Genomic DNA, 27,397 nt, shown 5'->3' with positions numbered 1-27,397 from the left:
AGGACTCTAACTAGTAACCTACCCAACCCTGACCCCAGGACTCTAACTAGTAACCTACCCAACCCTGACCCCCAGGACTCTAACTAGTAACCTACCCGACCCCCAGGACTCTAACTAGTAATCTTCCCAACCCTGACCCCCAGGATTCTAACTAGTAATCTTCCCAACCCTGACCCCCACTACTCTAACTAGTAACCTACCCAACCCTGACCCCAGTACTCTAACTAGTAACCAAGCCTGACCCCCAGTACTCTAACTAGTAACCTTCCCAACCCTGACCACCAGGACTCTAACTAGTAACCTACCCGACCCCCACTACTCTAACTAGTAACCTTCCCAACCCTGACCCCCACTACTCTAACTAGTAACCTACCCAACCCTGACCCCCATGACTCTAACTAGTAACCGTCCCAACCCTGACCCCCAGGACTCTAACTAGTGACCTTCCCAACCCTGACCCCCAGGACTCTAACTAGTAACCTTCCCAACCCTGACCCCCAGGACTCTAACTAGTAACCTTCCCAACCCTGACCCCCAGGACTCTAACTAGTAACCAACCCTGACCCCCAGGACACTAACTAGTAACCTTCCCAACCCTGACCCCCAGGACTCTAACTAGTAACCTTCCCAACCCTGACCCCCACTACTCTAACTAGTAACCTACCCAACCCTGACCCCCAGGACTCTAACTAGTAACCTACCCAACCCTGACCCCCAGGACTCTAACTAGTAACCTTCCCAACCCTGACCCCCAGGACTCTAACTAGTAACCTACCCAACCCTGACCCCCAGTACTCTAACTAGTAACCTACCCAACTCTGACCCCCAGGACTCTAACTAGTAACCTACCCCACCCTGACCCCCAGGACTCTAACTAGTAACCTACCCAACCCTGACCCCAGTACTCTAACTAGTAACCAACCCTGACCCCCAGTACTCTAACTAGTAACCTTCCCAACCCTGACCACCAGGACTCTAACTAGTAACCTACCCGACCCCCACTACTCTAACTAGTAACCTACCCAACCCTGACCCCCAGTACTCTAACTAGTAACCTACCCAACCCTGACCCCCAGGACTTTAACTAGTAACCTACCCAACCCTGACCCCCAGGACTCTAACTAGTAACCTTCCCAACCCTGACCCCCAGGACTCTAACTAGTAACCTACCCAACCCTGACCCCCAGGACTCTAACTAGTAACCAACCCTGACCCCCAGGACACTAACTAGTAACCTTCCCAACCCTGACCCCCACTACTCTAACTAGTAACCTACCCAACCCTGACCCCCAGGACTTTAACTAGTAACCTTCCCAACCCTGACCCCCAGGACTCTAACTAGTAACCTACCCCACCCTTACCCCCAGGACTCTAACTAGTAACCTACCCAACCCTGACACCAGTACTCTAACTAGTAACCAACCCTGACCCCCAGTACTCTAACTAGTAACCTTCCCAACCCTGACCACCAGGACTCTAACTAGTAACTTAACCGACCCCCACTACTCTAACTAGTAACCTTCCCAACCCTGACCCCCACTACTCTAACTAGTAACCTACCCAACCCTGACCCCCATGACTCTAACTAGTAACCGTCCCAACTCTGACCCCCAGGACTCTAACTAGTAACCTACCCAACCCTGACCCCAGGACTCTAACTAGTAACCTACCCAACCCTGACCCCCAGGACTCTAACTAGTAACCTACCCAATCCTAACCCCCAGGACTCTAACTAGTAACCTACCCAACCCTGACCCCCAGGACTCTAACTAGTAACCTTCCCAACCCTGGCCCCCAGGACTCTAACTAGTAACCTACCCAACCCTGACCCCCAGTACTCTAACTAGAAACCTACCCAACTCTGACCCCCAGTACTCTAACTAGTAATCTACCCGACCCCCAGGACTCTAACTAGTAACCTACCCAACCCTGACCCCCAGGACTCTAACTAGTAACCAACCCAACCCTGACTCCAGTACTCTAACTAGTAACCTTCCCAACCCTGACCCCCAGGACTCTAACTAGTAACCTTCCCAACCCTGAACCCCAGTACTCTAACTAGTAACCTACCCAACCCTGACCCCAGGACTCTAACTAGTAACCTACCCAACCCTGACCCCCAGGACTCTAACTAGTAACCTTCCCAACCCTGACCCCCAGTACTCTAACTATTAACCTACTCAACCCTGACCCCCAGGACTCTAACTAGTAACCTACCCAACCCTGACCCCCAGGACTCTAACTAGTAACCTACCCAACCCTGACCCCCAGGACTCTAATTAGTAACCTTCCCAACCCTGACCTCCAGAACTTTAACTAGTAACCTTCCCAACCCCCAGGACTCTAACTAGTAACCTACCCAACCCTGACCCCCAGGACTCTAACTAGTAACCTACCCAACCCTGACCCCCAGGACTCTAACTAGTAACCAACACTGACCCCAGGACTCTAACTAGTAACCTTCACAACTCCCAGGACTCTAACTAGTAACCTACCCAAGCCTGACCACCAGGATTCTAACTAGTAACCTTCCCAACCCTGACCCCCAGGACTCTAACTAGTAACCTTTCCAACCCTGACCCCAGGACTCTAACTAGTAAACTTCCCAACTCCCAGGACTCTAACTAGTAACCTTCCCAACCCTTACCCCAGGACTCTAACTAGTAACCTACCCAACCCTGACCCCCATGACTCTAACTCGTAACCTACCCAACCCTGACCCACAGGACTCTAACTAGTAACCTACCCAAACCTGACCCCCAGGACTCTAACTAGTAACCTACCCAACCCTGACCCCCAGGACTCTAACTAGTAACCTACCCAACCCTGACCCCCACTACTCTAACTAGTAACCTTCCCAACCCTGACCCCCAGGACTCTAACTAGTAACCTACCCAACCCTGACCCCCAGGACTCTAACTAGTAACCTGCCCAACCCTGACCCACAGGACTCTAACTAGTAACCTACCCAACCCTGACCCCCAGTACTCTAACTAGTAACCTACCCAACTCTGACCCCCAGTACTCTAACTAGTTACCTTCACGACCCCCAGGACTCTAACTAGTAACCTACCCAAACCTGATCTCCAGGACTCTAACTAGTAACCTTCCCAACCCCCAGGACTCTAACTAGTAACCTACCCAACCCTGACCCCCAGGACTCTAACTAGTAACCTTCCCAACCCTGACCCCCAGGACTCTAACTAGTAACCTTCCCAACCCCCAGGACTCTAACTAGTAACCTACCCAACCCTGACCCCCAGGACTCTAACTAGTAACCTACCCAACCCTGACCCCCAGGACTCTAACTAGTAACCAACCCTGACCCCAGGACTCTAACTAGTAACCTTCCCAACTCCCAGGACTCTAACTAGTAACCTACCCAACCCCGACCCCCAGGACTCTAACTAGTAACCTTCCCAACCCTGACCCCCAGGACTCTAACTAGTAACCTACCCAACCCTGACCCCCAGTACTCCAACTAGTAACCTACCCAACTCTGACCCCCAGTACTATAACTAGTTACCTACCCGACCCCCAGGACTCTAACTAGTAACCTACCCAACCCTGACCCCCAGGACTCGAACTAGTAACCTACCCAACCCTGACCCCAGGACTCTAACTAGTAACCCACCCAACCCTGACCCCCAGGACTCTAACTAGTAACCTTCCCAACCCTTACCCCCAGTACTCTAACTAGTAACCTACCCAACCCTGACCCCCAGGACTCTAACTAGTAACCTACCCAACCCTGACCCCCAGGACTCTAACTAGTAACATACCCAACCCTGACCCCAGGACTCTAACTAGTAACATACCCAACCCTGACCCCAGGACTCTAATTAGTAACCTTCCCAACCCTGACCTCCAGGACTCTAACTAGTAACCTTCCCAACCCCCAGGACTCTAACTAGTAACCTACCCAACCCTGACCCCAAGGACTCTAACTAGTAACCTTCCCAACCCTGACCCCCAGGACTCTAACTAGTAACCTTCCCAACCCCCAGGACTCTAACTAGTAAATTACCCAACCCTGACCACCAGGACTCTAACTAGTAACCTTACCAACCCTGACCCCCAGGACTCTAACTAGTAACCAACCCAACCCTGACCCCCAGGACTCTAACTAGTAACCTTCCCAACCCTGACCTCCAGGACTCTAACTAGTAACCTTCCCAACCCCCAGGACTCTAACTAGTAACCTACCCAACCCTGACCCCCAGGACTCTAACTAGTAACCTTTCCAACCCTGACCCCAAGGACTCTAACTAGTAAACTTCCCAACTCCCAGGACTCTAACTAGTAACCTTCCCAACCCTGACCCCAGGACTCTAACTAGTAACCTACTCAACCCTGACCCCCATGACTCTAACTCGTAACCTACCCAACCCTGACCCACAGGACTCTAACTAGTAACCTACCCAACCCTGACCCCCAGGACTCTAACTAGTAACCTACCCAACCCTGACCCCCAGGACTCTAACTAGTAACCTACCTAACCCTGACCCCCACTACTCTAACTAGTAACCTTCCCAACCCTGACCCCCATGACTCTAACTCGTAACCTACCCAACCCTGACCCCAGGACTCTAACTAGTAACCTTCCCAACCCTGACCCCAGGACTCTAACTAGTAACCTACCCAACCCTGACCCCCATGACTCTAACTCGTAACCTACCCAACCCTGACCCCAGGACTCTAACTAGTAACCTACCCAACCCTGACCCCCAGGACTCTAACTAGTAACCTTCCCAACCCTGACCCCCAGTACTCTAACTAGTAACCTACCCAACCCTGACCACCAGGACTCTAACTAGTAACCAATCCTGACCCCAGTATTCTAACTAGTAACCTTCCCAACCCTGACCTCAGAACTCTAACTAGTAACCTACCCAACCCTGACACCCCAGTACTCTAACTAGTAACCTACCCAACCCTGACCCCCAGGACTCTAACTAGTAACCTTTCCAACCCTGACCCCCAGTAATCTAACTAGTAACCTACCCAACCCTGACCCCCACTACTCTAACTAGTAACCTTCCCAACCCTGACCCCCAGGTCTCTAACTAGTAACCTACCCAACCCTGATCCCCAGGACTCTAACTAGTAACCTACCCAATCGTAACCCCCAGGACTATAACTAGTAACCTACCCAACCCCCAGGACTCTAACTAGTAACCTACCCAACCCTGACCCCAGTACTCTAACTAGTAACCACCCAACTCTGACCCCCAGTACTCTAACTAGTAACCTACCCAACCCCCAGTTATCTAACTAGTAACCTACCCAACCCTGACCCCCAGTACTCTAACTAGTAACCTTCCCAACTCTGACCCCCAGGACTCTAACTAGTAACCTACCCGACCCCCAGGACTCTAACTAGTAATCCTCCCAACTCCCAGGACTCTAACTAGTAACCTTCCCAACCCTGAACCCCAGGACTCTAACTAGTAACCTACCCAACCCTGACCCCCAGGACTCTAACTAGTAACCTACCCAACCCTGACCCCCAGGACTCTAATTAGTAACCTTCCCAACCCTGACCCCCAGGACTCTAACTAGTAACCTTCCCAACCCTGACCCCCAGTACTCTAACTAGTAACCTACCCAACCCTGACCCCCAGGACTCTAACTAGTAACCTACCCAACCCTGACCCCCAGGACTCTAACTAGTAACATACCCAACCCTGACCCCAGGACTCTAATTAGTAACCTTCCCAACCCTGACCTCCAGGACTCTAACTAGTAACCTTCCCAACCCCCAGGACTCTAACTAGTAACCTACCCAACCCTGACCCCAAGGACTCTAACTAGTAACCTTCCCAACCCTGACCCCCAGGACTCTAACTAGTAACCTTCCCAACCCCCAGGACTCTAACTAGTAAATTACCCAACCCTGACCACCAGGACTCTAACTAGTAACCTTACCAACCCTGACCCCCAGGACTCTAACTAGTAACCAACCCAACCCTGACCCCCAGGACTCTAACTAGTAACCTTCCCAACCCTGACCTCCAGGACTCTAACTAGTAACCTTCCCAACCCCCAGGACTCTAACTAGTAACCTACCCAACCCTGACCCCCAGGACTCTAACTAGTAACCTTTCCAACCCTGACCCCAAGGACTCTAACTAGTAAACTTCCCAACTCCCAGGACTCTAACTAGTAACCTTCCCAACCCTGACCCCAGGACTCTAACTAGTAACCTACCCAACCCTGACCCCCATGACTCTAACTCGTAACCTACCCAACCCTGACCCACAGGACTCTAACTAGTAACCTACCCAACCCTGACCCCCAGGACTCTAACTAGTAACCTACCCAACCCTGACCCCCAGGACTCTAACTAGTAACCTACCCAACCCTGACCCCCACTACTCTAACTAGTAACCTTCCCAACCCTGACCCCCATGACTCTAACTCGTAACCTACCCAACCCTGACCCCAGGACTCTAACTAGTAACCTTCCCAACCCTGACCCCAGGACTCTAACTAGTAACCTACCCAACCCTGACCCCCATGACTCTAACTCGTAACCTACCCAACCCTGACCCCAGGACTCTAACTAGTAACCTACCCAACCCTGACCCCCAGGACTCTAACTAGTAACCTTCCCAACCCTGACCCCCAGTACTCTAACTAGTAACCTACCCAACCCTGACCACCAGGACTCTAACTAGTAACCAATCCTGACCCCAGTATTCTAACTAGTAACCTTCCCAACCCTGACCTCAGAACTCTAACTAGTAACCTACCCAACCCTGACCCCCAGTACTCTAACTAGTAACCTACCCAACCCTGACCCCCAGGACTCTAACTAGTAACCTTTCCAACCCTGACCCCCAGTAATCTAACTAGTAACCTACCCAACCCTGACCCCCACTACTCTAACTAGTAACCTTCCCAACCCTGACCCCCAGGTCTCTAACTAGTAACCTACCCAACCCTGATCCCCAGGACTCTAACTAGTAACCTTCCCAACTCTGACCCCCAGGACTCTAACTAGTAACCTACCCGACCCCCAGGACTCTAACTAGTAATCCTCCCAACTCCCAGGACTCTAACTAGTAACCTTCCCAACCCTGAACCCCAGGACTCTAACTAGTAACCTACCCAACCCTGACCCCCAGGACTCTAACTAGTAACCTACCCAACCCTGACCCCCAGGACTCTAATTAGTAACCTTCCCAACCCTGACCCCCAGGACTCTAACTAGTAACCTTCCCAACCCTGACCCCCAGTACTCTAACTAGTAACCTACCCAACCCTGACCCCCAGGACTCTAACTAGTAACCTACCCAACCCTGACCCCCAGGACTCTAACTAGTAACATACCCAACCCTGACCCCAGGACTCTAATTAGTAACCTTCCCAACCCTGACCTCCAGGACTCTAACTAGTAACCTTCCCAACCCCCAGGACTCTAACTAGTAACCTACCCAACCCTGACCCCAAGGACTCTAACTAGTAACCTTCCCAACCCTGACCCCCAGGACTCTAACTAGTAACCTTCCCAACCCCCAGGACTCTAACTAGTAAATTACCCAACCCTGACCACCAGGACTCTAACTAGTAACCTTACCAACCCTGACCCCCAGGACTCTAACTAGTAACCAACCCAACCCTGACCCCCAGGACTCTAACTAGTAACCTTCCCAACCCTGACCTCCAGGACTCTAACTAGTAACCTTCCCAACCCCCAGGACTCTAACTAGTAACCTACCCAACCCTGACCCCCAGGACTCTAACTAGTAACCTTTCCAACCCTGACCCCAAGGACTCTAACTAGTAAACTTCCCAACTCCCAGGACTCTAACTAGTAACCTTCCCAACCCTGACCCCAGGACTCTAACTAGTAACCTACCCAACCCTGACCCCCATGACTCTAACTCGTAACCTACCCAACCCTGACCCACAGGACTCTAACTAGTAACCTACCCAACCCTGACCCCCAGGACTCTAACTAGTAACCTACCCAACCCTGACCCCCAGGACTCTAACTAGTAACCTACCTAACCCTGACCCCCACTACTCTAACTAGTAACCTTCCCAACCCTGACCCCCATGACTCTAACTCGTAACCTACCCAACCCTGACCCCAGGACTCTAACTAGTAACCTTCCCAACCCTGACCCCAGGACTCTAACTAGTAACCTACCCAACCCTGACCCCCATGACTCTAACTCGTAACCTACCCAACCCTGACCCCAGGACTCTAACTAGTAACCAACCCAACCCTGACCCCCAGGACTCTAACTAGTAACCTTCCCAACCCTGACCCCCAGTACTCTAACTAGTAACCTACCCAACCCTGACCACCAGGACTCTAACTAGTAACCAATCCTGACCCCAGTATTCTAACTAGTAACCTTCCCAACCCTGACCTCAGAACTCTAACTAGTAACCTACCCAACCCTGACCCCCAGTACTCTAACTAGTAACCTACCCAACCCTGACCCCCAGGACTCTAACTAGTAACCTTTCCAACCCTGACCCCCAGTAATCTAACTAGTAACCTACCCAACCCTGACCCCCACTACTCTAACTAGTAACCTTCCCAACCCTGACCCCCAGGTCTCTAACTAGTAACCTACCCAACCCTGATCCCCAGGACTCTAACTAGTAACCTACCCAATCGTAACCCCCAGGACTATAACTAGTAACCTACCCAACCCCCAGGACTCTAACTAGTAACCTACCCAACCCTGACCCCAGTACTCTAACTAGTAACCACCCAACTCTGACCCCCAGTACTCTAACTAGTAACCTACCCAACCCCCAGTTATCTAACTAGTAACCTACCCAACCCTGACCCCCAGTACTCTAACTAGTAACCTTCCCAACTCTGACCCCCAGGACTCTAACTAGTAACCTACCCGACCCCCAGGACTCTAACTAGTAATCCTCCCAACTCCCAGGACTCTAACTAGTAACCTTCCCAACCCTGAACCCCAGGACTCTAACTAGTAACCTACCCAACCCTGACCCCCAGGACTCTAACTAGTAACCTACCCAACCCTGACCCCCAGGACTCTAATTAGTAACCTTCCCAACCCTGACCTCCAGGACTCTAACTAGTAATCTTCCCAACCCCCAGGACTCTAACTAGTAACCTGCCCAACCCTGACCCCAGGACTCTAACTAGTAACCTTCCCAACCCTGACCCCCAGGACTCTAACTAGTAACCTTCCCAACCCCCAGGACTCTAACTAGTAACCTACCCAACCCTGACCCCCAGGACTCTAACTAGTAACCTACCCAACCCTGACCCCCAGGACTCTAACTAGTAACCAACCCTGACCCCAGGACTCTAACTAGTAACCTTCCAAACTCCCAGGACTCTAACTAGTAACCTACCCAACCCTGACCCCCAGGACTCTAACTAGTAACCTACCCAACCCTGACCCCAGGACTCTAACTAGTAACCTACCCAACCCTGACCCCCAGGACTCTAACTAGTAACCTTCCCAACCCTGACCCCCAGTACTCTAACTAGTAACCTACCCAACCCTGACCCCCAGGACTCTAACTAGTAACCTACCCAACCCTGAACCCCAGGACTCTAACTAGTAACATACCCAACCCTGACCCCAGGACTCTAATTAGTAACCTTCCCAACCCTGACCTCCAGGACTCTAACTACTAACCTTCCCAACCCCCAGGACTCTAACTAGTAACCTACCCAACCCTGACCCCCAGGACTCTAACTAGTAACCTTCCCAACCCTGACCCCCAGGACTCTAACTAGTAACCTTCCCAACCCCCAGGACTCTAACTAGTAACCTACCCAACCCTGACCACCAGGACTCTAACTAGTAACCTTCCCAACCCTGACCCCCAGGACTCTAACTAGTAACCTTTCCAACCCTGACCCCAAGGACTCTAACTAGTAAACTTCCCAACTCCCAGGACTCTAACTAGTAACCTTCCCAACCCTGACCCCAGGACTCTAACTAGTAACCTACCCAACCCTGACCCCCATGACTCTAACTCGTAACCTACCCAACCCTGACCCCCAGGACTCTAACTAGTAATGTACCCAACCCTAACCACCAGGACTCTAACTAGTAACCAATCCTGACCCCAGTACTCTAACTAGTAACCTTCCCAACCCTGACTTCAGGAATCTAACTAGTAACCTACCCAACCCTGACCCCCAGGACTCTAACTAGTAACCTACCCAACCCCCAGGACTCTAACTAGTAATCTTCCCAACTCCCAGGACTCTAACTAGTAACCTTCCCAACCCCGAACCCCAGGACTCTAACTAGTAACCTACCCAACCCTGACCCCCAGTACTCTAACTAGTAACCTACCCAACCCTGACCCCCAGTACTCTAACTAGTAGCCTACCCAACCCTGACCCCCAGGACTCTAACTAGTAACCTACCCAACCCTGACCCCCAGGACTCTAACTAGTAACCTTTCCAACCCTGACCCCCAGTACTCTAACTAGTAACCTACCCAACCCCCAGGACTCTAACTAGTAATCTTCCCAACTCCCAGGACTGTAACTAGTAACCTTCCCAACCCCGAACCCCAGGACTCTAACTAGTAACCTACCCAACCCTGACCCCCAGTACTCTAACTAGTAACCTACCCAACCCTGACCCCCAGTACTCTAACTAGTAACCTACCCAACTCTGACCCCCAGTACTCTAACTAGTAACCTACCCGACCCCCAGGACTCTAATTAGTAAACTTCCCAACTCCCAGGACTCTAACTAGTAACCTTCCCAACCCTGACCCCCAGGACTCTAACTAGTAACCTACCCAACCCTGACCCCAGGACTCTAACTAGTAACCTACCCAACCCTGACCCCCAGGACTCTAACTAGTAACCTTCCCAACCCTGACCCCCAGTACTCTAACTAGTAACCTACCCAACCCTGACCCCCAGGACTCTAACTAGTAACCTACCCAACCCTGACCCCCAGGACTCTAACTAGTAACATACCCAACCCTGACCCCAGGACTCTAATTAGTAACCTTCCCATCCCTGACCTCCAGGACTCTAACTACTAACCTTCCCAACCCCCAGGACTCTAACTAGTAACCTACCCAACCCTGACCCCCAGGACTCTAACTAGTAACCTTCCCAACCCTGACCCCCAGGACTCTAACTAGTAACCTTCCCAACCCCCAGGACTCTAACTAGTAACCTACCCAACCCTGACCACCAGGACTCTAACTAGTAACCTTCCCAACCCTGACCCCCAGGACTCTAACTAGTAACCTTTCCAACCCTGACCCCAAGGACTCTAACTAGTAAACTTCCCAACTCCCAGGACTCTAACTAGTAACCTTCCCAACCCTGACCCCAGGACTCTAACTAGTAACCTACCCAACCCTGACCCCCATGACTCTAACTCGTAACCTACCCAACCCTGACCCCCAGGACTCTAACTAGTAATGTACCCAACCCTAACCACCAGGACTCTAACTAGTAACCAATCCTGACCCCAGTACTCTAACTAGTAACCTTCCCAACCCTGACTTCAGGAATCTAACTAGTAACCTACCCAACCCTGACCCCCAGGACTCTAACTAGTAACCTACCCAACCCCCAGGACTCTAACTAGTAATCTTCCCAACTCCCAGGACTCTAACTAGTAACCTTCCCAACCCCGAACCCCAGGACTCTAACTAGTAACCTACCCAACCCTGACCCCCAGTACTCTAACTAGTAACCTACCCAACCCTGACCCCCAGTACTCTAACTAGTAGCCTACCCAACCCTGACCCCCAGGACTCTAACTAGTAACCTACCCAACCCTGACCCCCAGGACTCTAACTAGTAACCTTTCCAACCCTGACCCCCAGTACTCTAACTAGTAACCTACCCAACCCCCAGGACTCTAACTAGTAATCTTCCCAACTCCCAGGACTGTAACTAGTAACCTTCCCAACCCCGAACCCCAGGACTCTAACTAGTAACCTACCCAACCCTGACCCCCAGTACTCTAACTAGTAACCTACCCAACCCTGACCCCCAGTACTCTAACTAGTAACCTACCCAACTCTGACCCCCAGTTCTCTAACTAGTAACCTACCCGACCCCCAGGACTCTAATTAGTAAACTTCCCAACTCCCAGGACTCTAACTAGTAACCTTCCCAACCCTGAACCCCAGGACTCTAACTAGTAACCTACCCAACCCTGACCCCCAGTACTCTAACTAGTAACCTACCCAACCCTGACCCCCAGTACTCTAACTAGTAACCTACCCAACCCTGACCCCCAGGACTCTAACTAGTAACCTACCCAACCCTGACCCCCAGGACTCTAACTAGTAACCTACCCAACCCTGACCCCCAGGACTCTAACTAGTAACCAACCCTGACCCCAGGACTCTAACTAGTAACCTTCCCAACTCCCAGGACTCTAACTAGTAACCTACCCAACCCTGACCCCCAGGACTCTAACTAGTAACCTACCCAACCCTGACCCCCATGACTCTAACTAGTAACCTACCCAACCCTGACCCCCAGGACTCTAACTAGTAACCTACCCAACCCTGACCCCAGTACTCTAACTAGTAACCTACCCAACTCTGACATCCAGTACTCTAACTAGTAACCTACCCAACCCCCAGGACTCTAACTAGTAATCTTCCCAACTCCCAGGACTCTAACTAGTAACCTTCCCAACCCTGACCCCCAGGACTCTAACTAGTAACCTACCCAACCCTGACCCCATTACTCTAACTAGTAACCTACCCAACTCTGACATCCAGTACTCTAACTAGTAACCTACCCAACCCCCAGGACTCTAACTAGTAATCTTCCCAACTCCCAGGACTCTAACTAGTAACCTTCCCAACCCTGACCCCCAGGACTCTAACTAGTAACCTACCCAACCCTGACCCCCAGGACTCTAACTAGTAACCTACCCTGACCCCCAGGACTCTAACTAGTAACTTACCCAACCCTGACCCCCAGGACTCTAACTAGTAACCTACCCTGACCCCCAGGACTCTAACTAGTAACCTACCCAACCCTGACCCCCAGTACTCTAACTAGTAACCTACCCAACCCTGACCCCCAGGACTCTAACTAGTAACCTTCCCAACCCTGACCCCCAGTACTCTAACTAGTAACCTACCCAACCCTGACCCCCAGTACTCTAACTAGTAACCTACCCAACCCCCAGTACTCTAACTAGTAACCAACCCTGACCCCCAGGACTCTAACTTGTAATCTTCCCAACCCTGACCCCCAGGAATCTAACTAGTAACCAACCCTGACCCCCAGGACTCTAACTAGTAACCAATCCTGACCCCAGGACTCTAACTAGTTACCTTCCCGACCCCCAGGACTCTAACTAGTAACCTACCCTGACCCCCAGGACTCTAACTAGTAACCTTCCCAACCCTGAACCCCAGGACTCTAACTAGTAACCTACCCAACCCTGACCACCAGGACTCTAACTAGTAACCTTCCCAACCCTGACCCCCAGGACTCTAACTAGTAACCTTCCCAACCCTGACCCCCAGGACACTAACTAGTAACCTTCCCAACCCTGACCCCCAGGACTCTAACTAGTAACCTTCCCAACCCTGACCCCCAGGACTCTAACTAGTAACCTTCCCAACCCTGACCCCCAGTACTCTAACTAGTAACCTTCCCAACCCTGACCCCCAGGACTCTAACTAGTAACCTTCCCAACCCTGACCCCCAGGACACTAACTAGTAACCTTCCCAACCCTGACCCCCAGGACTCTAACTAGTAACCTTCCCAACCCTGACCCCCAGGACTCTAACTAGTAACCTTCCCAACCCTGACCCCCAGTACTCTAACTAGTAACCTTCCCAACCCTGACCCCCAGTACTCTAACTAGTAACCTACCCAACCCTGACCCCCAGGACTCTAACTAGTAACCTTCCCAACCCTGACCCCCAGTACTCTAACTAGTAACCAACCCTGACTGAAAATGGAAGTTGATTGTTGCAGATGCACCTTGGTTTTCTAACTCATTTTGCTACTGTCATGGTTATAACTTGTTTCATGAGAATCACCCATCTCCTCCACTGTCTGTCTGTCTGTAGTCCCTTGTTCCAGCAGTGCTACTGTGGACTGTTGAATTATAGCACACACTTTACTATCCTTGGGTCCTCTTCCTTCCTTTACTCCCCCCACCCCCCACCCCCCACCCCACCTTCAGGTGGTTTCAAGCTGTTTAAGCAGTGGAAGGAGCGCTACCTGGTGCTGACAGTAGAAGGCAGTCTGAGGGTGTGTCGCGATGCAGAGAGTCCTCCTGACCAGGTGGTGGCACTGCAGTGGAACTGTGAGGCCATCGTAGAGGGCAGGGAGATCCTGGACCTACCACGGCTTCCCCCAGGGGGAAGGAGAGACTGCTGCTTCGCCCTCATCCTGCCCCAGGAAAAGTTCCTGTTACTACTGGCTGACAGCCCAGAGGACTGCAGGTTTGTAGCAGTACTGTAATAGTTGTAGTAGTAGTAGTAGAAGTAGAAGTGGTAGTTGTTGTGCTTGTTCTTGTTGTACTGTAGTAGTATTAGAAGTAGTAGTAGTAGCAGTAGTAGTAGTAGTAGTAGTAGTAGTAGTAGTAGTAGTAGTAGTAGTAGTACTGGTAGTTGTTGTTGTAGTAGTAGTACTGCAGTAGTAGTAGTAGTAGTAGTAGTAGTAGTAGTATTCAGTATTTATTAGGATCCTGGGGTCCATTAAGGGTTAAAACAATTACATCACAACAAAACACAACAACAGCCTACATCATAAATAAAGCCTCCACACATATACAAGCCACTGATGCCTTTGAAACAGCTACATTTAAAAAAGTCTTATAAATCAATGTAATAAAACACCATCACAATAAATCCATTATTTATTTTAGGTCTAAAGAAACATGATGAAGAAAATGTATTTCAGAAGAACAGAATATCAGTTGTCCTACTGTATGTTATCTGGCTATGATCCATGATATAGACTGTAGACTTGTTCATTTATCAGACTAGATACTGTATGTTATCTGGCTATTCTCTATGATATAGACTGTAGACTTGTTCATTTATCAGACTAGATACTGTATGTTATCTGGCTATGATATAGACTGTAGACTTGTTCATTTATCAGACTAGATACTGTATGTTATCTGGCTATGATATAGACTGTAGACTTGTTCATTTATCAGACTAGATACTGTATGTTATCTGGCTATGATATAGACTGTAGACTTGTTCATTTATCAGACTAGATACTGTATGTTATCTGGCTATGATATAGACTGTAGGCTTGTTCATTTATCAGACTAGATACTGTATGTTATCTGGCTATGATATAGACTGTAGACTTGTTTATTTATCAGACTAGATACTGTATGTTATCTGGCTATTCTCCATGATATAGGCTGTAGGCTTCTTCATTTATCAGACTAGATACTGTATGTTATCTGGCTATGATATAGACTGTAGACTTGTTCATTTATCAGACTAGATACTGTATGTTATCTGGCTATTCTCCATGATATAGACTGTAGACTTGTTCATTTATCAGAATAGATACTGTATGTTATCTGGCAATGATATAGACTGTAGACTTGTTCATTTATCAGACTAGATACTGTATGTTATCTGGCTATGATATAGACTGTAGGCTTGTTCATTTATCAGACTAGATACTGTATGTTATCTGGCTATGATATAGACTGTAGACTTGTTCATTTATCAGACTAGATACTGTATGTTATCTGGTTATGATATAGACTGTAGACTTGTTCATTTATCAGACTAGATACTGTATGTTATCTGGCTATGATCCATGATATAGACTGTAGACTTGTTCATTTATCAGACTAGATACTGTATGTTATCTGGCTATGATATAGACTGTAGACTTGTTCATTTATCAGACTAGATACTGTATGTTATCTGGCTATTCTCCATGATATAGGCTGTAGGCTTGTTTATTTATTTATCTGACAAGATATGCTTATAAGTCCCGTGCCATTATTTTATATTATATGATTTTACAGTAATAAGAATAAAATTGAAAATATGTTTGTCCCGAAGCGAGAGTGCGCATATGAAGTGGATATGTTGAGCATAAAAGTGATCATTTGAAACAAGTCCTATATACTAGATTTGGAGTTATTTGGCAACTTCAGTTGTAAATGATCCAAACCTTAGAATGTGTTAGAAATCAAAAGATATATCGGTTGCATGGTGGGACTATAGACTATTGATGATTTTAGTAAATTTGCTCTCTGTTCCTGGTCTCAGGCTGCATGGTGGGACTATAGACTATTGATGATTTCAGGACGTTTGCTCTCTGTTCCTGGTCTCAGGCTGCATGGTGGGACTATAGACTATTGATGATTTCAGGAAGTTTGCTCTCTGTTCCTGGTCTCAGGCTGCATGGTGGGACTATAGACTATTGATGATTTCAGGAAGTTTGCTCTCTGTCCCTGGTCTCAGGCTGCATGGTGGGACTATAGACTATTGATGATTTCAGGAAGTTTGCTCTCTGTCCCTGGTCTCAGGCTGCATGGTGGGACTATAGACTATTGATGATTTCAGGACGTTTGCTCTCTGTCCCTGGTCTCAGGCTGCATGGTGGGACTATAGACTATTGATGATTTTAGTAAATTTGCTCTCTGTTCCTGGTCTCAGGCTACATGGTGGGACTATAGACTATTGATGATTTCAGGAAGTTTGCTCTCTGTCCCTGGTCTCAGGCTGCACAAGCTGTTCTCTCATCAAGTAATCACATTTTCACCCATCAGGCTATTCTCAGTTGAATATTGTCTTTACTAATATGTAAAATTAGTTTTGATTTATGAAATGGGCAGAAACAGGGTCAAGAAGAAAAATACATGTCATCAATAATGATGTATATTAACAATTCATTATGCACTGAAATACTGAATGGAGGCCACTTTCCCTCCGGTACGTTTTTCCCTCATGTCAGGTACACTACATGTCAGGTACACTACATGTCAGGTACACTACATGTCAGGTACGCTACATGTCAGGTACACTACATGTCAGGTACACTACATGTCAGGTACACTAGTACACTACATGTCAGGTACACTACATGTCAGGTACACTACATGTCAGGTACACTACATGTCAGGTACACTACATGTCAGGTACACTACATGTCAGGTACACTACTCAGGTTATTTCGCTGCCACTACAGGTGTTATTCCGCCCAAACTCTGTATGTCATGGGCTCTCCTACCCTGTTCCTGTAGCTACCCAGTACTCTGTATGCCATGGGCTCTCCAACCCTGTTCCTGCAGTGCTTCATTTGGGGAAACCAAGTGAAATGTGTTCAGGAACGTCCATAGTAACATTGTTTTCACAGCGTAAGATATTTCCTTAAAGCGCCTCTCTCTCTGTGCGCTGGAGAAAGGAATGAAGGAGAGAGGAGGAGATGGAAACACAGTGGTGAGATATTCTGTAGCTAAAGGTAATGTGTCAGCCAATAAATTATACAAATATAAAAAAAAATTTTTTTTAATTAAATCCTTATTGCTACGCTAATCAAAATCAAATACAAATTATAGGAAAACTCTGATTTTGTTTAATTTAGGCTAGACAATCATTATTTTAATTCAGGTTTTTGGGGGGGGGGGGCTTGGGCTCATATATAGGCCTATGAATATGCATAAGGTCTAATATGTTTATGGATGTTTTTGAATGAATAATCACCTTAGAAAGGTGTCACCTTGTCATTCAAACAACGACCATGTTTTCCACTCAGTTTCAACTTGTTGTTGAACTTTCTTTCTTCAAATTGATCATTCACAGTGAGGTGAGTTTTAAAAAGCACAATACTGTTTTGATGATGTGATTTTCGATAGCATTTGCATTGATGTCAGAGTGGTTAGAGGGACGATATAGCCCTGAGTACCAGGCCATAGGACCTGATGGTAGTTAGAGCCCTGAGTACCAGGCCATTAGAACCTGATGGTAGTTAGAGCCCTGAGTACCAGGCCATTAGGACCTGATGGTCATTAGAGCCCTGAGTACCAGGCCATTAGGACCTGATGGTAGTTAGAGCCCTGAGTACCAGGCCATTAGGACCTGATGATTGTTTGCCAGTTTGGGTACTACCAACGTCTGTCCAGAGTGCATAAGAGGAGATTAACATGACTCAATGGTCACGTAGAATTTTACTGCAGTCATGACTCATGACAGTCTGTCCGCAACAGCCCTAGTAATGGCTCAATATAGTACTGCATGTTTCACCAGAGTCTGTTCTGGACTTAAGAAACTGTGAAAAGACCCCTGGTGGCATGTCTTGTGGGGTATGTATAAGTTGATGAGGTTGTGTTAGCTGTGTTAGATGCTTTCAACACGTCAAAACCCTGTCATTAAGACAAGTTGTGATGTAGTAAATCTTTACTTTGAGCCAGGAGAGATTGCCATGCAGGTTATTGATATTGTCCCTCCGTGTACATTTAAGGGCCTGCTCTGTTCAGGGCCAACTAGAATTTGTCTATGTTCTTCTTTGTGGCACTTAACCATATAACTGGGCAGTAGTCTAGGTGTGATAAAAGGCCTTGGGTACTTGTTTAGTTGATCGTCATATTAAGAATACAGAGCAGCTCTATATCTCGGACAGACCTCTCCCCAGTTTAGCTACCATTGCATCAATGATACTCTGAATCACCTTTACTCCACACACAGAGACACATACAAAGCTCTCCCTCGCCTTCCATTTGGCAGATCTGACCATAATTCCATCCTCCTGATTCCTGCTTACAAGCAAAAATTAAAGCAGGAAGCAGCAGTGACTCAATCAATAAAAAGTGGTAAGATGAAGCAGATGCTAAACTACAGGACTGTTTTGCTAGCACAGACTGGAATATGTTCCAGGATTCCTCCAATGGCATTGAGGAGTACACCACATCTGTCATTGGCTTCATCAATAAGTGCATCGATGATCGTACGTACATACCCCAACCAGAAGCCATGGATTACAAATGATTAAATATTAAAGCTTTAAACCTCTCACTTAAAGCTTCTCTCATACATAAGTTATACTAGTAGTAGTAGTAGTAGTAGTAGTAGTAGCAGTAGTAGTAGTAGTAGCAGTAGTATTACTAGTAGTAGTAATACTAGTAGTAGTAGTAGTAGCAATAGTAGTAGTAGCAGTAGTAGTACTAGTAGTAGTAGTAGTAGCAGCAATAGTTGTAGTACTAGTAGCAGTAGTAGTACTACTAGTAGTAGAAGTAGTAGCAGCAGTAGTAGTAGCAGTAGTAGCAGTAGTAGTAGTACTAGTAGTAGTAGTACTAGTAGCAGTAGTAGTAATACTAGTAGTAGTAGTAGTAGCAGTAGTAGTGCTACTACTATTACTACTATTACTAGTAGTAGTACTAGTAGTATTAGTATTAGTATCAGTAGTAGTAGTACTACTACTAGTAGTAGTAGTAGTAGTAACAGTAGTAGTACTAGTAGTAGTAGTAACAGTAGTAGTACTAGTAGTAGTATAAGTGGTAGTAGTCATAGTAGTCATAGTAGTGTAGTGGTAGTAGTGTAGTAGTGGTAGTCATAGTAGTAGTAGTGTAGTAGTAGGAGTAGTAGGTGTTGTTCTGTAGTAGTAGTAGTCAAAGTAGTCAAAGTAGTCGTAGAACTCTAGTAGTTGTAGTCATCGTAGTAGTGTAGTAGTAGTAGTAGTTGTTGTTGTTCTGTAGTAGTAGTAGTACTACTAGTAGTAGTAGCAGTAATAGTAGTAGTAGTACTCCTACTACTAGTAGCAGTAGTAGTAGTAGCAGCAATAGTAGTAGTACTAGTAGCAGTAGAGTACTACTACTATTAGTAGTAGTACTAGTAGTAGTAGCAGTAGTAGTAGTACTAGTAGTAGTAGTACTAGTAGCAGTAGTAGTAGTAGTACTAGTAGTAGTAGTAGCAGTAGTAGTGCTACTACTATTACTAGTAGTATTAGTACTAGTAGCAGTACTAGTAGTGTAGTGGTAGTAGTGTAGTAGTGGTAGTCATAGTAGTAGTACTGTAGTGTAGTAGGTGTTGTTCTGTAGTAGTAGTAGTCAAAGTAGTCATAGAACTCTAGTAGTTGTAGTCATCGTAGTAGTAATGTAGTAGTAGTCGTCGTAGTGTAGTAGTAGTAGTAGTAGTAGTAGTAGTAGTAGTAGTAGTAGTAGTAGTAGTCGTGGTAGTGTAGTAGTAGTAGTAGTAGTAGTAGTAGTAGTAGTTGTCATAGTAGTCGTGGTAGTCGTGGTAGTGTAGTAGTAGTAGTAGTAGTAGTAGTAGTAGTCGTGGTAGTGTAGTAGTAGTAGTTGTTGTTCTGTAGTAGTAGTAGTTGTCATAGTAGTCGTGGTAGTCGTGGTAGAAGTAGTTCTCTAGTAGTAGTATTCATATTAGTAGTAATGTAGTAGTGTAGTAGTAGTTGTTGTTGTACTGTAGTAGTAGTAGTAGTAATCGAAGTAGTCAAAGTAGGCGTAGTAGTGTAGTAGTACTCTAGTAGTAGTAGTCATAGTAGTAGTAATGTAGTGGTAGTAGTAGTAGTAGTATTAGTAGTAGTAGTCGTAGTAGTCATAGTAGTAGTAATGTAGTAGTAGTATTAGTAGTCGTGGTGGTAGTAATGTAGTGGTAGTAGTGTCGAAGTAATATTAGTAGTAGTAGTTGTTGTTGTACTGTAGTAGTAGTAGTAGTAGTCGAAGTAGTCATAGTAGGCGTAGTAGTGTAGTAGTAGTAGTAGTAGTCGTGGTGGTAGTAATGTAGGCGTAGTAGTAGTATTAGTAGTAGTAGTTGTTGTTGTAATTGTTCTGTAGTAGTAGTAGCTAATTCCTGTTACTACTCACTGACAGCCCTGTGCACTGGAGATCAGTTTTACAACCAGGCATGAAGTTTCAGGATTTTGGGCATTGGCCAGCAGGGCTAGTATACCACAATTTCTCAAAGAAATCTGCTATGCGATTAATGGAAAAGACAAAATTGCACCTGCATCTCGGGCTAATTTGGCACATTTTCAACTAGCCCAGTCTGAAAAGGTACTAGACTTGCGCAAGCGGGCCAGCTTAATTTCCATCCCTTCTTACACCACAAGTAGATAGTAGTCAGATCTACAGAAAGTTCCGTCAGGTAGACTTGACAAAACGGAAAACAACTACCCACAAAAACCCAGGAAGAAAAACCCCTACTTAAATATGATCTCCAATCAGAGGCAACGAGGACCAGCTGCCTCCAATTGGAAATCAACCCAAATAGAAAACATAGAAAAACACAAAACACCCCCTGTCACGCCCTGACCTACTCTACTATAGAAAATGACATCTTACTACGGTCAGGACGTGACAGTACCCCCCCCCCAAAGGTGAAGACTCCGAATGCAACAAACCAACAACAAAAAACACAAAACAAAAGGGAGGGTGATAATTGTCTATGGCAGCTCAAATGCAGTCCACATAACCTTAACCTCCAGCAGAGGAGGCAGCTCCGGTTCGGGGCGTACTACCCGCTCCACCCGCTGATCCTTCTGCTTTATTACCAGCTGACCGTGGATCGTCGTCGAAGGAACCGGACTGTAAATCATTGCTGGAGGTTCTGGGCTGCAGGCCGCCGCTGGAGGCTCCGGACTGGGGAGCGTCGCTGGAGGCTCCGGGCTGCAGGCAGTCGCTGGAGGCTCCGGACTGGGGAGCGTCGCTGGAGGCTCCGGGCTGCAGGCAGTCGCTGGAGGCTCCGGGCTGCAGACCACCGCTGAAGGCTCCGGGCTGCAGGCAGTCGCTGGAGGCTCCGGACTGGGGAGCGTCACTGGAGGCTCCGGACTGGGGAGCGTCGCTGTAGGCTCCGGACTGGGGAGCATCACTGGAGGCTCCGGACTGGGGAGCGTCGCTGGAGGCTCCGGGCTGCAGGCAGTCGCTGGAGGCTCCGGGCTGCAGACCACCGCTGAAGGCTCCGGGCTGCAGGCAGTCGCTGGAGGCTCCGGACTGGGGAGCGTCGCTGGAGGCTCCGAACTGGGGAGCGTCGCAGGAGGCTCCGGACTGAAGAGCGTCGCTGGAGGCTCCGGACTGGGGAGCGTCACTGGAGGCTCCTGACTGGGGAGCGTAGCTGGAGGCTCCGGACTGAAGAGCGTCGCTGGAGGCTCCGGACTGGGGAGCGTAGCTGGAGGCTCCGGACTGAAGAGCGTCGCTGGAGGCTCCGGACAGAGAAACGTCACCGGAGGTTCCGGACTGGGTGGCATCATACTAGGTTCCGGACTAGTGACCGTTGCTGCTGGCTCCATGCCATGGATCATCTCTACAGGTTCCGCGCCCTGGATCATCCCTGGAGGCTTCTTACCATGGATTATCTCTACAGGTGCCGGGCCATGGATTATTCCTGCAGGCTTCATGCCATGGTTTATCCCTATAGGCTCCGGACCATTTATAATCCCTCCAGGTTTTTTGCCAAGGATTATCTCTACAGGTTCAGGGCCATGGATTACCTCTGCAGGCTTAGTGCCATGGATCATCTCTACAGGCGTCGGACCATCGATTATCATTGGAGGCTTTGTAAGTGGAGCTGGAACCGGCCTCACCGGACTGGGGAGACGCACTGAGGACCGAGTGCTCAAAGCAGGCACCGGCCGTACTGGGCTATGGATGCGCACTGGAGGGAGAGCGCGAGGAGCAGGCACAGGACGTACTGGGCTATGGAGGCGCACTGGAGAGAGAGTGCGAAAGGCAGGCACATGCTCACCACAAAAAGCACCGGGAGTTGACTCAGGCCTCACCCCTGGCCCAGCCAAACTACCCGTGTGCCCCAAAAAATGTTTGGGGATGCCTCTCGTTCTTCGCAGGTAGGCTCCCATATCACTCGATTACTTGGCCCCAAGTCCAGTTTCTCCTCTCCGTCCACTCCTTATGTGACCAGGTGTCCATTTCTGCCTGGGCACGCCGCTTGACCCAATCATGGTGGGTAGTTCTGTAACACGGGTCGTTTAAAGGTGACCAAGGCGCGGCGTATAGAGTGCTCATACTTTTCTTTAATGAAACACTTAATAAAAAAATAAAAAAAACGACAGCCAACAGTTCCATCAGGTACACTTGACAAAACGGAAAACAACTACCCACAAAAACCCAGAAAGAAAAACCCCTACTTAAATATGATCTTCAATCAGAGGCAACGAGGACCAGCTGCCTCCAATTGGAGATCAACCCAAAAAGAACCAACATAGAAATAGAAAACCTAGAACACAAACAAAGAAATAGAAAACATCGAAAAACACAAAACACCTCCTGTCACGCCCTGACCTACTCGACTATAGAAAATGACATCTTACTAGGGTCAGGACGTGACACCCCCCTTGGCATTTTTCCTATTTTGTTGCCTTACAACCTGGAATTAAAATAGATTTTTGGAGGGTGTGTATCATTTGATTTACACAACATGCCTACCACCTTGAAGATGCAAATTATTTTTTATTGTGAAACAAACAAGAAATAAGACAAAAAAACAGAAAACTTGAGTGTGCGTAACTATTCACCCCCCCCCCCAAAGTCAATACTTTGTAGAGCCACCTTTTGCAGCAATTACAGCTGCAAATCTCTTGGGGTATGTCTCTATAAATTTGGCACATCTAGCCACTGGGATTTTTGCCGATTCTTCAAGACTCAGCAATCTTTAAGTCATACCACAGATTCTCAATTGGTTTGAGGTCTGGGCTTTGACAAGGCCATTCCAAGACATTTCAATGTTTCCCTTTAAATTACTCAAGTGTTGCTTTAGTAGTATGCTTAGGGTCATTGTCCTGCTGGAAGGTGAACCTCTGTCCCAGTCTCAAATCTCTGGAAGACTGAAACAGGTTTCCCTCAAGAATTTCCCTGTATTTAGCGCCATTCATCATTCCTTAAATCCTGACTAGTCTCCCAGTCCCTGCCAATGGAAAAACATCCCCACAGCATGATGCTGCCACCACCATGCTTCACTATGGGGATGGTGTTCTCGGGGTGATGCGAGGTGTTGGGTTTGCGTCAGACATAGCTTTTTCCTTGATGGCCAAAAAGCTCAATTTTAGTCTCATCTGACCAGAGTACCATCTTCCATATGTTTGGGGAGTCTCCCACATGCCTTTTGGCGAACACCAAATGTGCTTGCTTATTTTTTTCTTTAAGCAATGGCTTTTTTCTGGCCATTCATCTGTAATGCCCAGCTCTGTGGAGTGTACAGCTTAAAGTGGTCCTATGGACAGATACTCCAATCTCCGCTGTGGAGCTCCTTCAGGGTTATCTTTGGTCTCTTTGTTGCCTCTGATGAATTTTTTCCTTGCATGGTCCATGAGTTTTGGTGGGCGGCCCTCTCTTGGCAAGTTTGTTGTGGTGCCATATTCTTTCCACTTTTTAATAATGGATTTAATGGTGCTCTGTGGGATGTTCAAAGATTCAGATTTTTTTTTATAACCCAACCCTGATCTGTACTTCTCCACAACTTTGTCCCTGACCCGTTTGGAGAGCTCCTTGGTCTTCATTGTGCCGCTTGCTTGGTAGTGGCCATTGCTTAGTGGTGTTGCAGACTCTGTGGCCTTTCAGAACAGGTATATATATACTGAGATCATGTGACACTTAGATTGCACACGTGGACTTTATTTAAAACTTCTTATGGATCCCTTCGTGCACCGTTAGCGGGATCGATTTGACAACACCCAGTGAAATTGCAGCGCGCCAAATTCAAAAACAGAAATACTCATAATAAGAATTCATAAATCATACAAGTGTTATACATCGGTTTAAAGATTAACTTCTTGTTAATCCAGCCACAGTGTCAGATTTCAAGAAGGATTTATGGCGAAAGCAGACCATGCAGACCAGATTTCAACCAGGCAGGTGCTACACAAAAGTCAGAAATAACGATATAATTTATGCCTTACCTTTGAAGATCTTCTTCTGTTGGCACTCCAAAATGTCCCATAAACATCACAAATGGTCCTTTTGTTCGATAAATTGTTTCTTTATATCCCCAAAATGGCCATTTATTTGGCACGTTTGATTCAGAAAAACACCGTTTCCAACTCGCCCAACATGCCTACAAAGTATCTAATAAGTTACCTGTAAACTCTGTCCAAACATTTCAAACAACTTTCCTAATCCAACTTTAGATATTTTAAAATGTAAATAATCGATACAATTTAAGACGGAATATACTGTGCTCAATAGCGGATAAAATGGAAGTGGAGAGAGTTCCAGGTCGTGCGCCCCAAACAAAACAGTCCACTTGGCTCTACACTCAGAAAGGAAAGGGCTACTTCTTCATTTCTCAAAGGAAAAATATCAACCAATTTCTAAAGACTGTTGACATCTAGTGGAAGCCATAGGAAATGCAAGCATATTTCTATTAAAAAGGGATTGCCATAGAAATCTAATGGAAAACAGATTGAACTCAAAATAGTTTTTCCCTGGATGGATTGTGCTCGGGGTTTCGCCTGTCAAATCAGTTCTGTTATACTCACAGACATTATTCAAACAGTTTTAGAAACTTCAGAGTGTTTTCTATCCAGATCTACTAATAATATGCATATCCTAGCTTCTGTGCCTGAGTAGCAGGCAGTTTACTTTGGGCCCGCTTTTCATCCGGACGTGAAAATACTGCCCCCTAGCCCAAAGAGGATTTATTAACTAATTATGTGACTTCTGAAGGTAATTGCTTGCACCAGATCTTATTTAGGGGCTTCATAGCAAAAGGGGTGATTACATATGCACGCACCACTTTTCAGTTTTTAATTCTTTTGAATGTTTTGAAACAAGTTATTTTTTTCATTTCACTTCAACCAATTTACTATTTTGTGTATTGTCCATTATATGAAATCCAAATAAAAATCCATTTAAATTACAGGTTGTAATGCAACAAAATAGGAAAAACACCTAGGGGGTGAATACTTTTGCAAGGCGAATATTTAATATAATATTGTATGTCCAGATGATTATGGCTGCTGTAGTGTCTAATCTAAAAACAGATGTCTGTTTTTATCTTGTCAGGGTTTCAGCCGAGACTAAAGGTCTGATCTGTAAACATGACCTTAACAGACAGTTTGTTTGTCTTCCACAGTCTCTGGCTGAAGTTGATCAGGAAAGTGAGAGAGGTAAGTACCTCACTGTTGCAGTATGTATGGGTAATGCAGTATGTATGGGTAATGCAGTATGTATGGGTAATGAATGCAGTATGTATGGGTAATGTAATCCTTATAGGTACCCTTAAAAAAAACGGTTGTTATTTATATTCTGTCCAGGGTTAGTTATCTGACGGTAGTTGACTTCCTGTTTCCTCCAGGGTGTGATGTCAACGCTTGTCCTGCAGAGACAGCAGAGCCTGACCCCGAGCCTCACCGCCCACATCACAGACAGAGACCCCCAACCTGACACTCCCACCGACAGGGACACCGCCTCGCCACGGGCGACAGTGAGCACCTCGACCCCCACCGCCACCCCGACTGGCACCCCGACCGTCACCCCCACCACGACGCCCTCAGCCTCCCGGGCCGGGTCCTTCAGAGACAACAGCCTGGGTCAGTCAAGACATCAACAGAGAGACAACAGCCTGGGTCAGTCAGGACATTAACAGAGAGACATCAGCCTGGTTCAGTCAGGACATTAACAGAGAGACATCAGCCTGGGTCAGTCAGGGTTACACACATTGGTATACTGTACTGTATCTTGTCTTTATTTGTTTTCTTTGCTTGTGTGTGTGTGTGTGTGTGTGTGTGTGTGTGTGTGTGTGTGTGTGTGTGTGTGTGTGTGTGTGTGTATGTGTGTGTGTGTGTGTGTGTGTCTAGGGGGCGGCCACAGACAGTCAGTGCGGTCCGTGCGTAGCGTGGCATCAGTAGCTCCACCCCACCGTACGTCAGACTGTCTTCGCCACGGTAACAGCAGCGACGCGCGGGCGGTGAGAGCGGTTTGTCTGCTGATGGGAGGGGCAGCAGCCTCCTCCGCTCTGGGCTACCTCCAGTCCTGCTCTCCCTCCTCCCCTCTGAACTCCAGAGCCTCCAGCCTGCAGGAGCAGGGCCCGCTGGGCCACGGTGGGGGGGCCGGGAGCTTCTCAGAGATGGGAGGGGGGTCAGGTGGGTCCTTCCATTGTAGTCAGGACATAGACAACCCCCCACAATTCAACAGTTTCGACTTCGAGGGAGGAGACTCCGACTTTGATGCCTTTGATTGCGGAGGGTTCGCTTTTTAAGGGCTAAAACAAATACAACTGTTAACGGTTGATAATATATTATTTGTTGAATTACTGTTGTTTACTGTATAGGATCTATAACAGCCTTAGAAAGGTCCTGTCTATTGTTGTCTTTAAGTGTTAACCTGTACCATTATTGAATTGTTTGATCACATGTACTTCCTATGTGTTTAGTTAATGAATTTTACAGTCTTAATGATCCTAACTTGAACCCTGCATAACCCGGGCTGTCCCACACTGACCACCTTTATAAAATAGCTCTCTGTTAAC

The 27,397-nt window shown here is 47.4% G+C and overlaps 1 protein-coding gene across 1 annotated transcript in view; it reads left to right on the top strand.

Moving 5' to 3' along the window:
- LOC115206876 (uncharacterized) overlaps window positions 1-27,127 on the top strand; it is a 35,069-nt gene extending 7,942 nt beyond the window's left edge. Inside the window, exons 2-5 of the mRNA XM_029774052.1 lie at window positions 14,164-14,425; window positions 26,003-26,036; window positions 26,225-26,459; window positions 26,727-27,127. Coding sequence (XP_029629912.1) covers window positions 14,164-14,425; window positions 26,003-26,036; window positions 26,225-26,459; window positions 26,727-27,127 — 932 coding nt within the window. The remainder of the gene's footprint in view (window positions 1-14,163; window positions 14,426-26,002; window positions 26,037-26,224; window positions 26,460-26,726) is intronic.
- The last annotated feature ends 270 nt before the right edge of the window (window positions 27,128-27,397 follow it).

The sequence above is a fragment of the Salmo trutta genome, chromosome 13 (genome assembly GCF_901001165.1).
Source record: "Salmo trutta chromosome 13, fSalTru1.1, whole genome shotgun sequence".
Classification (NCBI taxonomy): domain Eukaryota; kingdom Metazoa; phylum Chordata; class Actinopteri; order Salmoniformes; family Salmonidae; genus Salmo; species Salmo trutta.
Note: the sequence above shows the minus strand (reverse complement) of the source record. Positions and strands in the feature narration are given on the sequence as shown.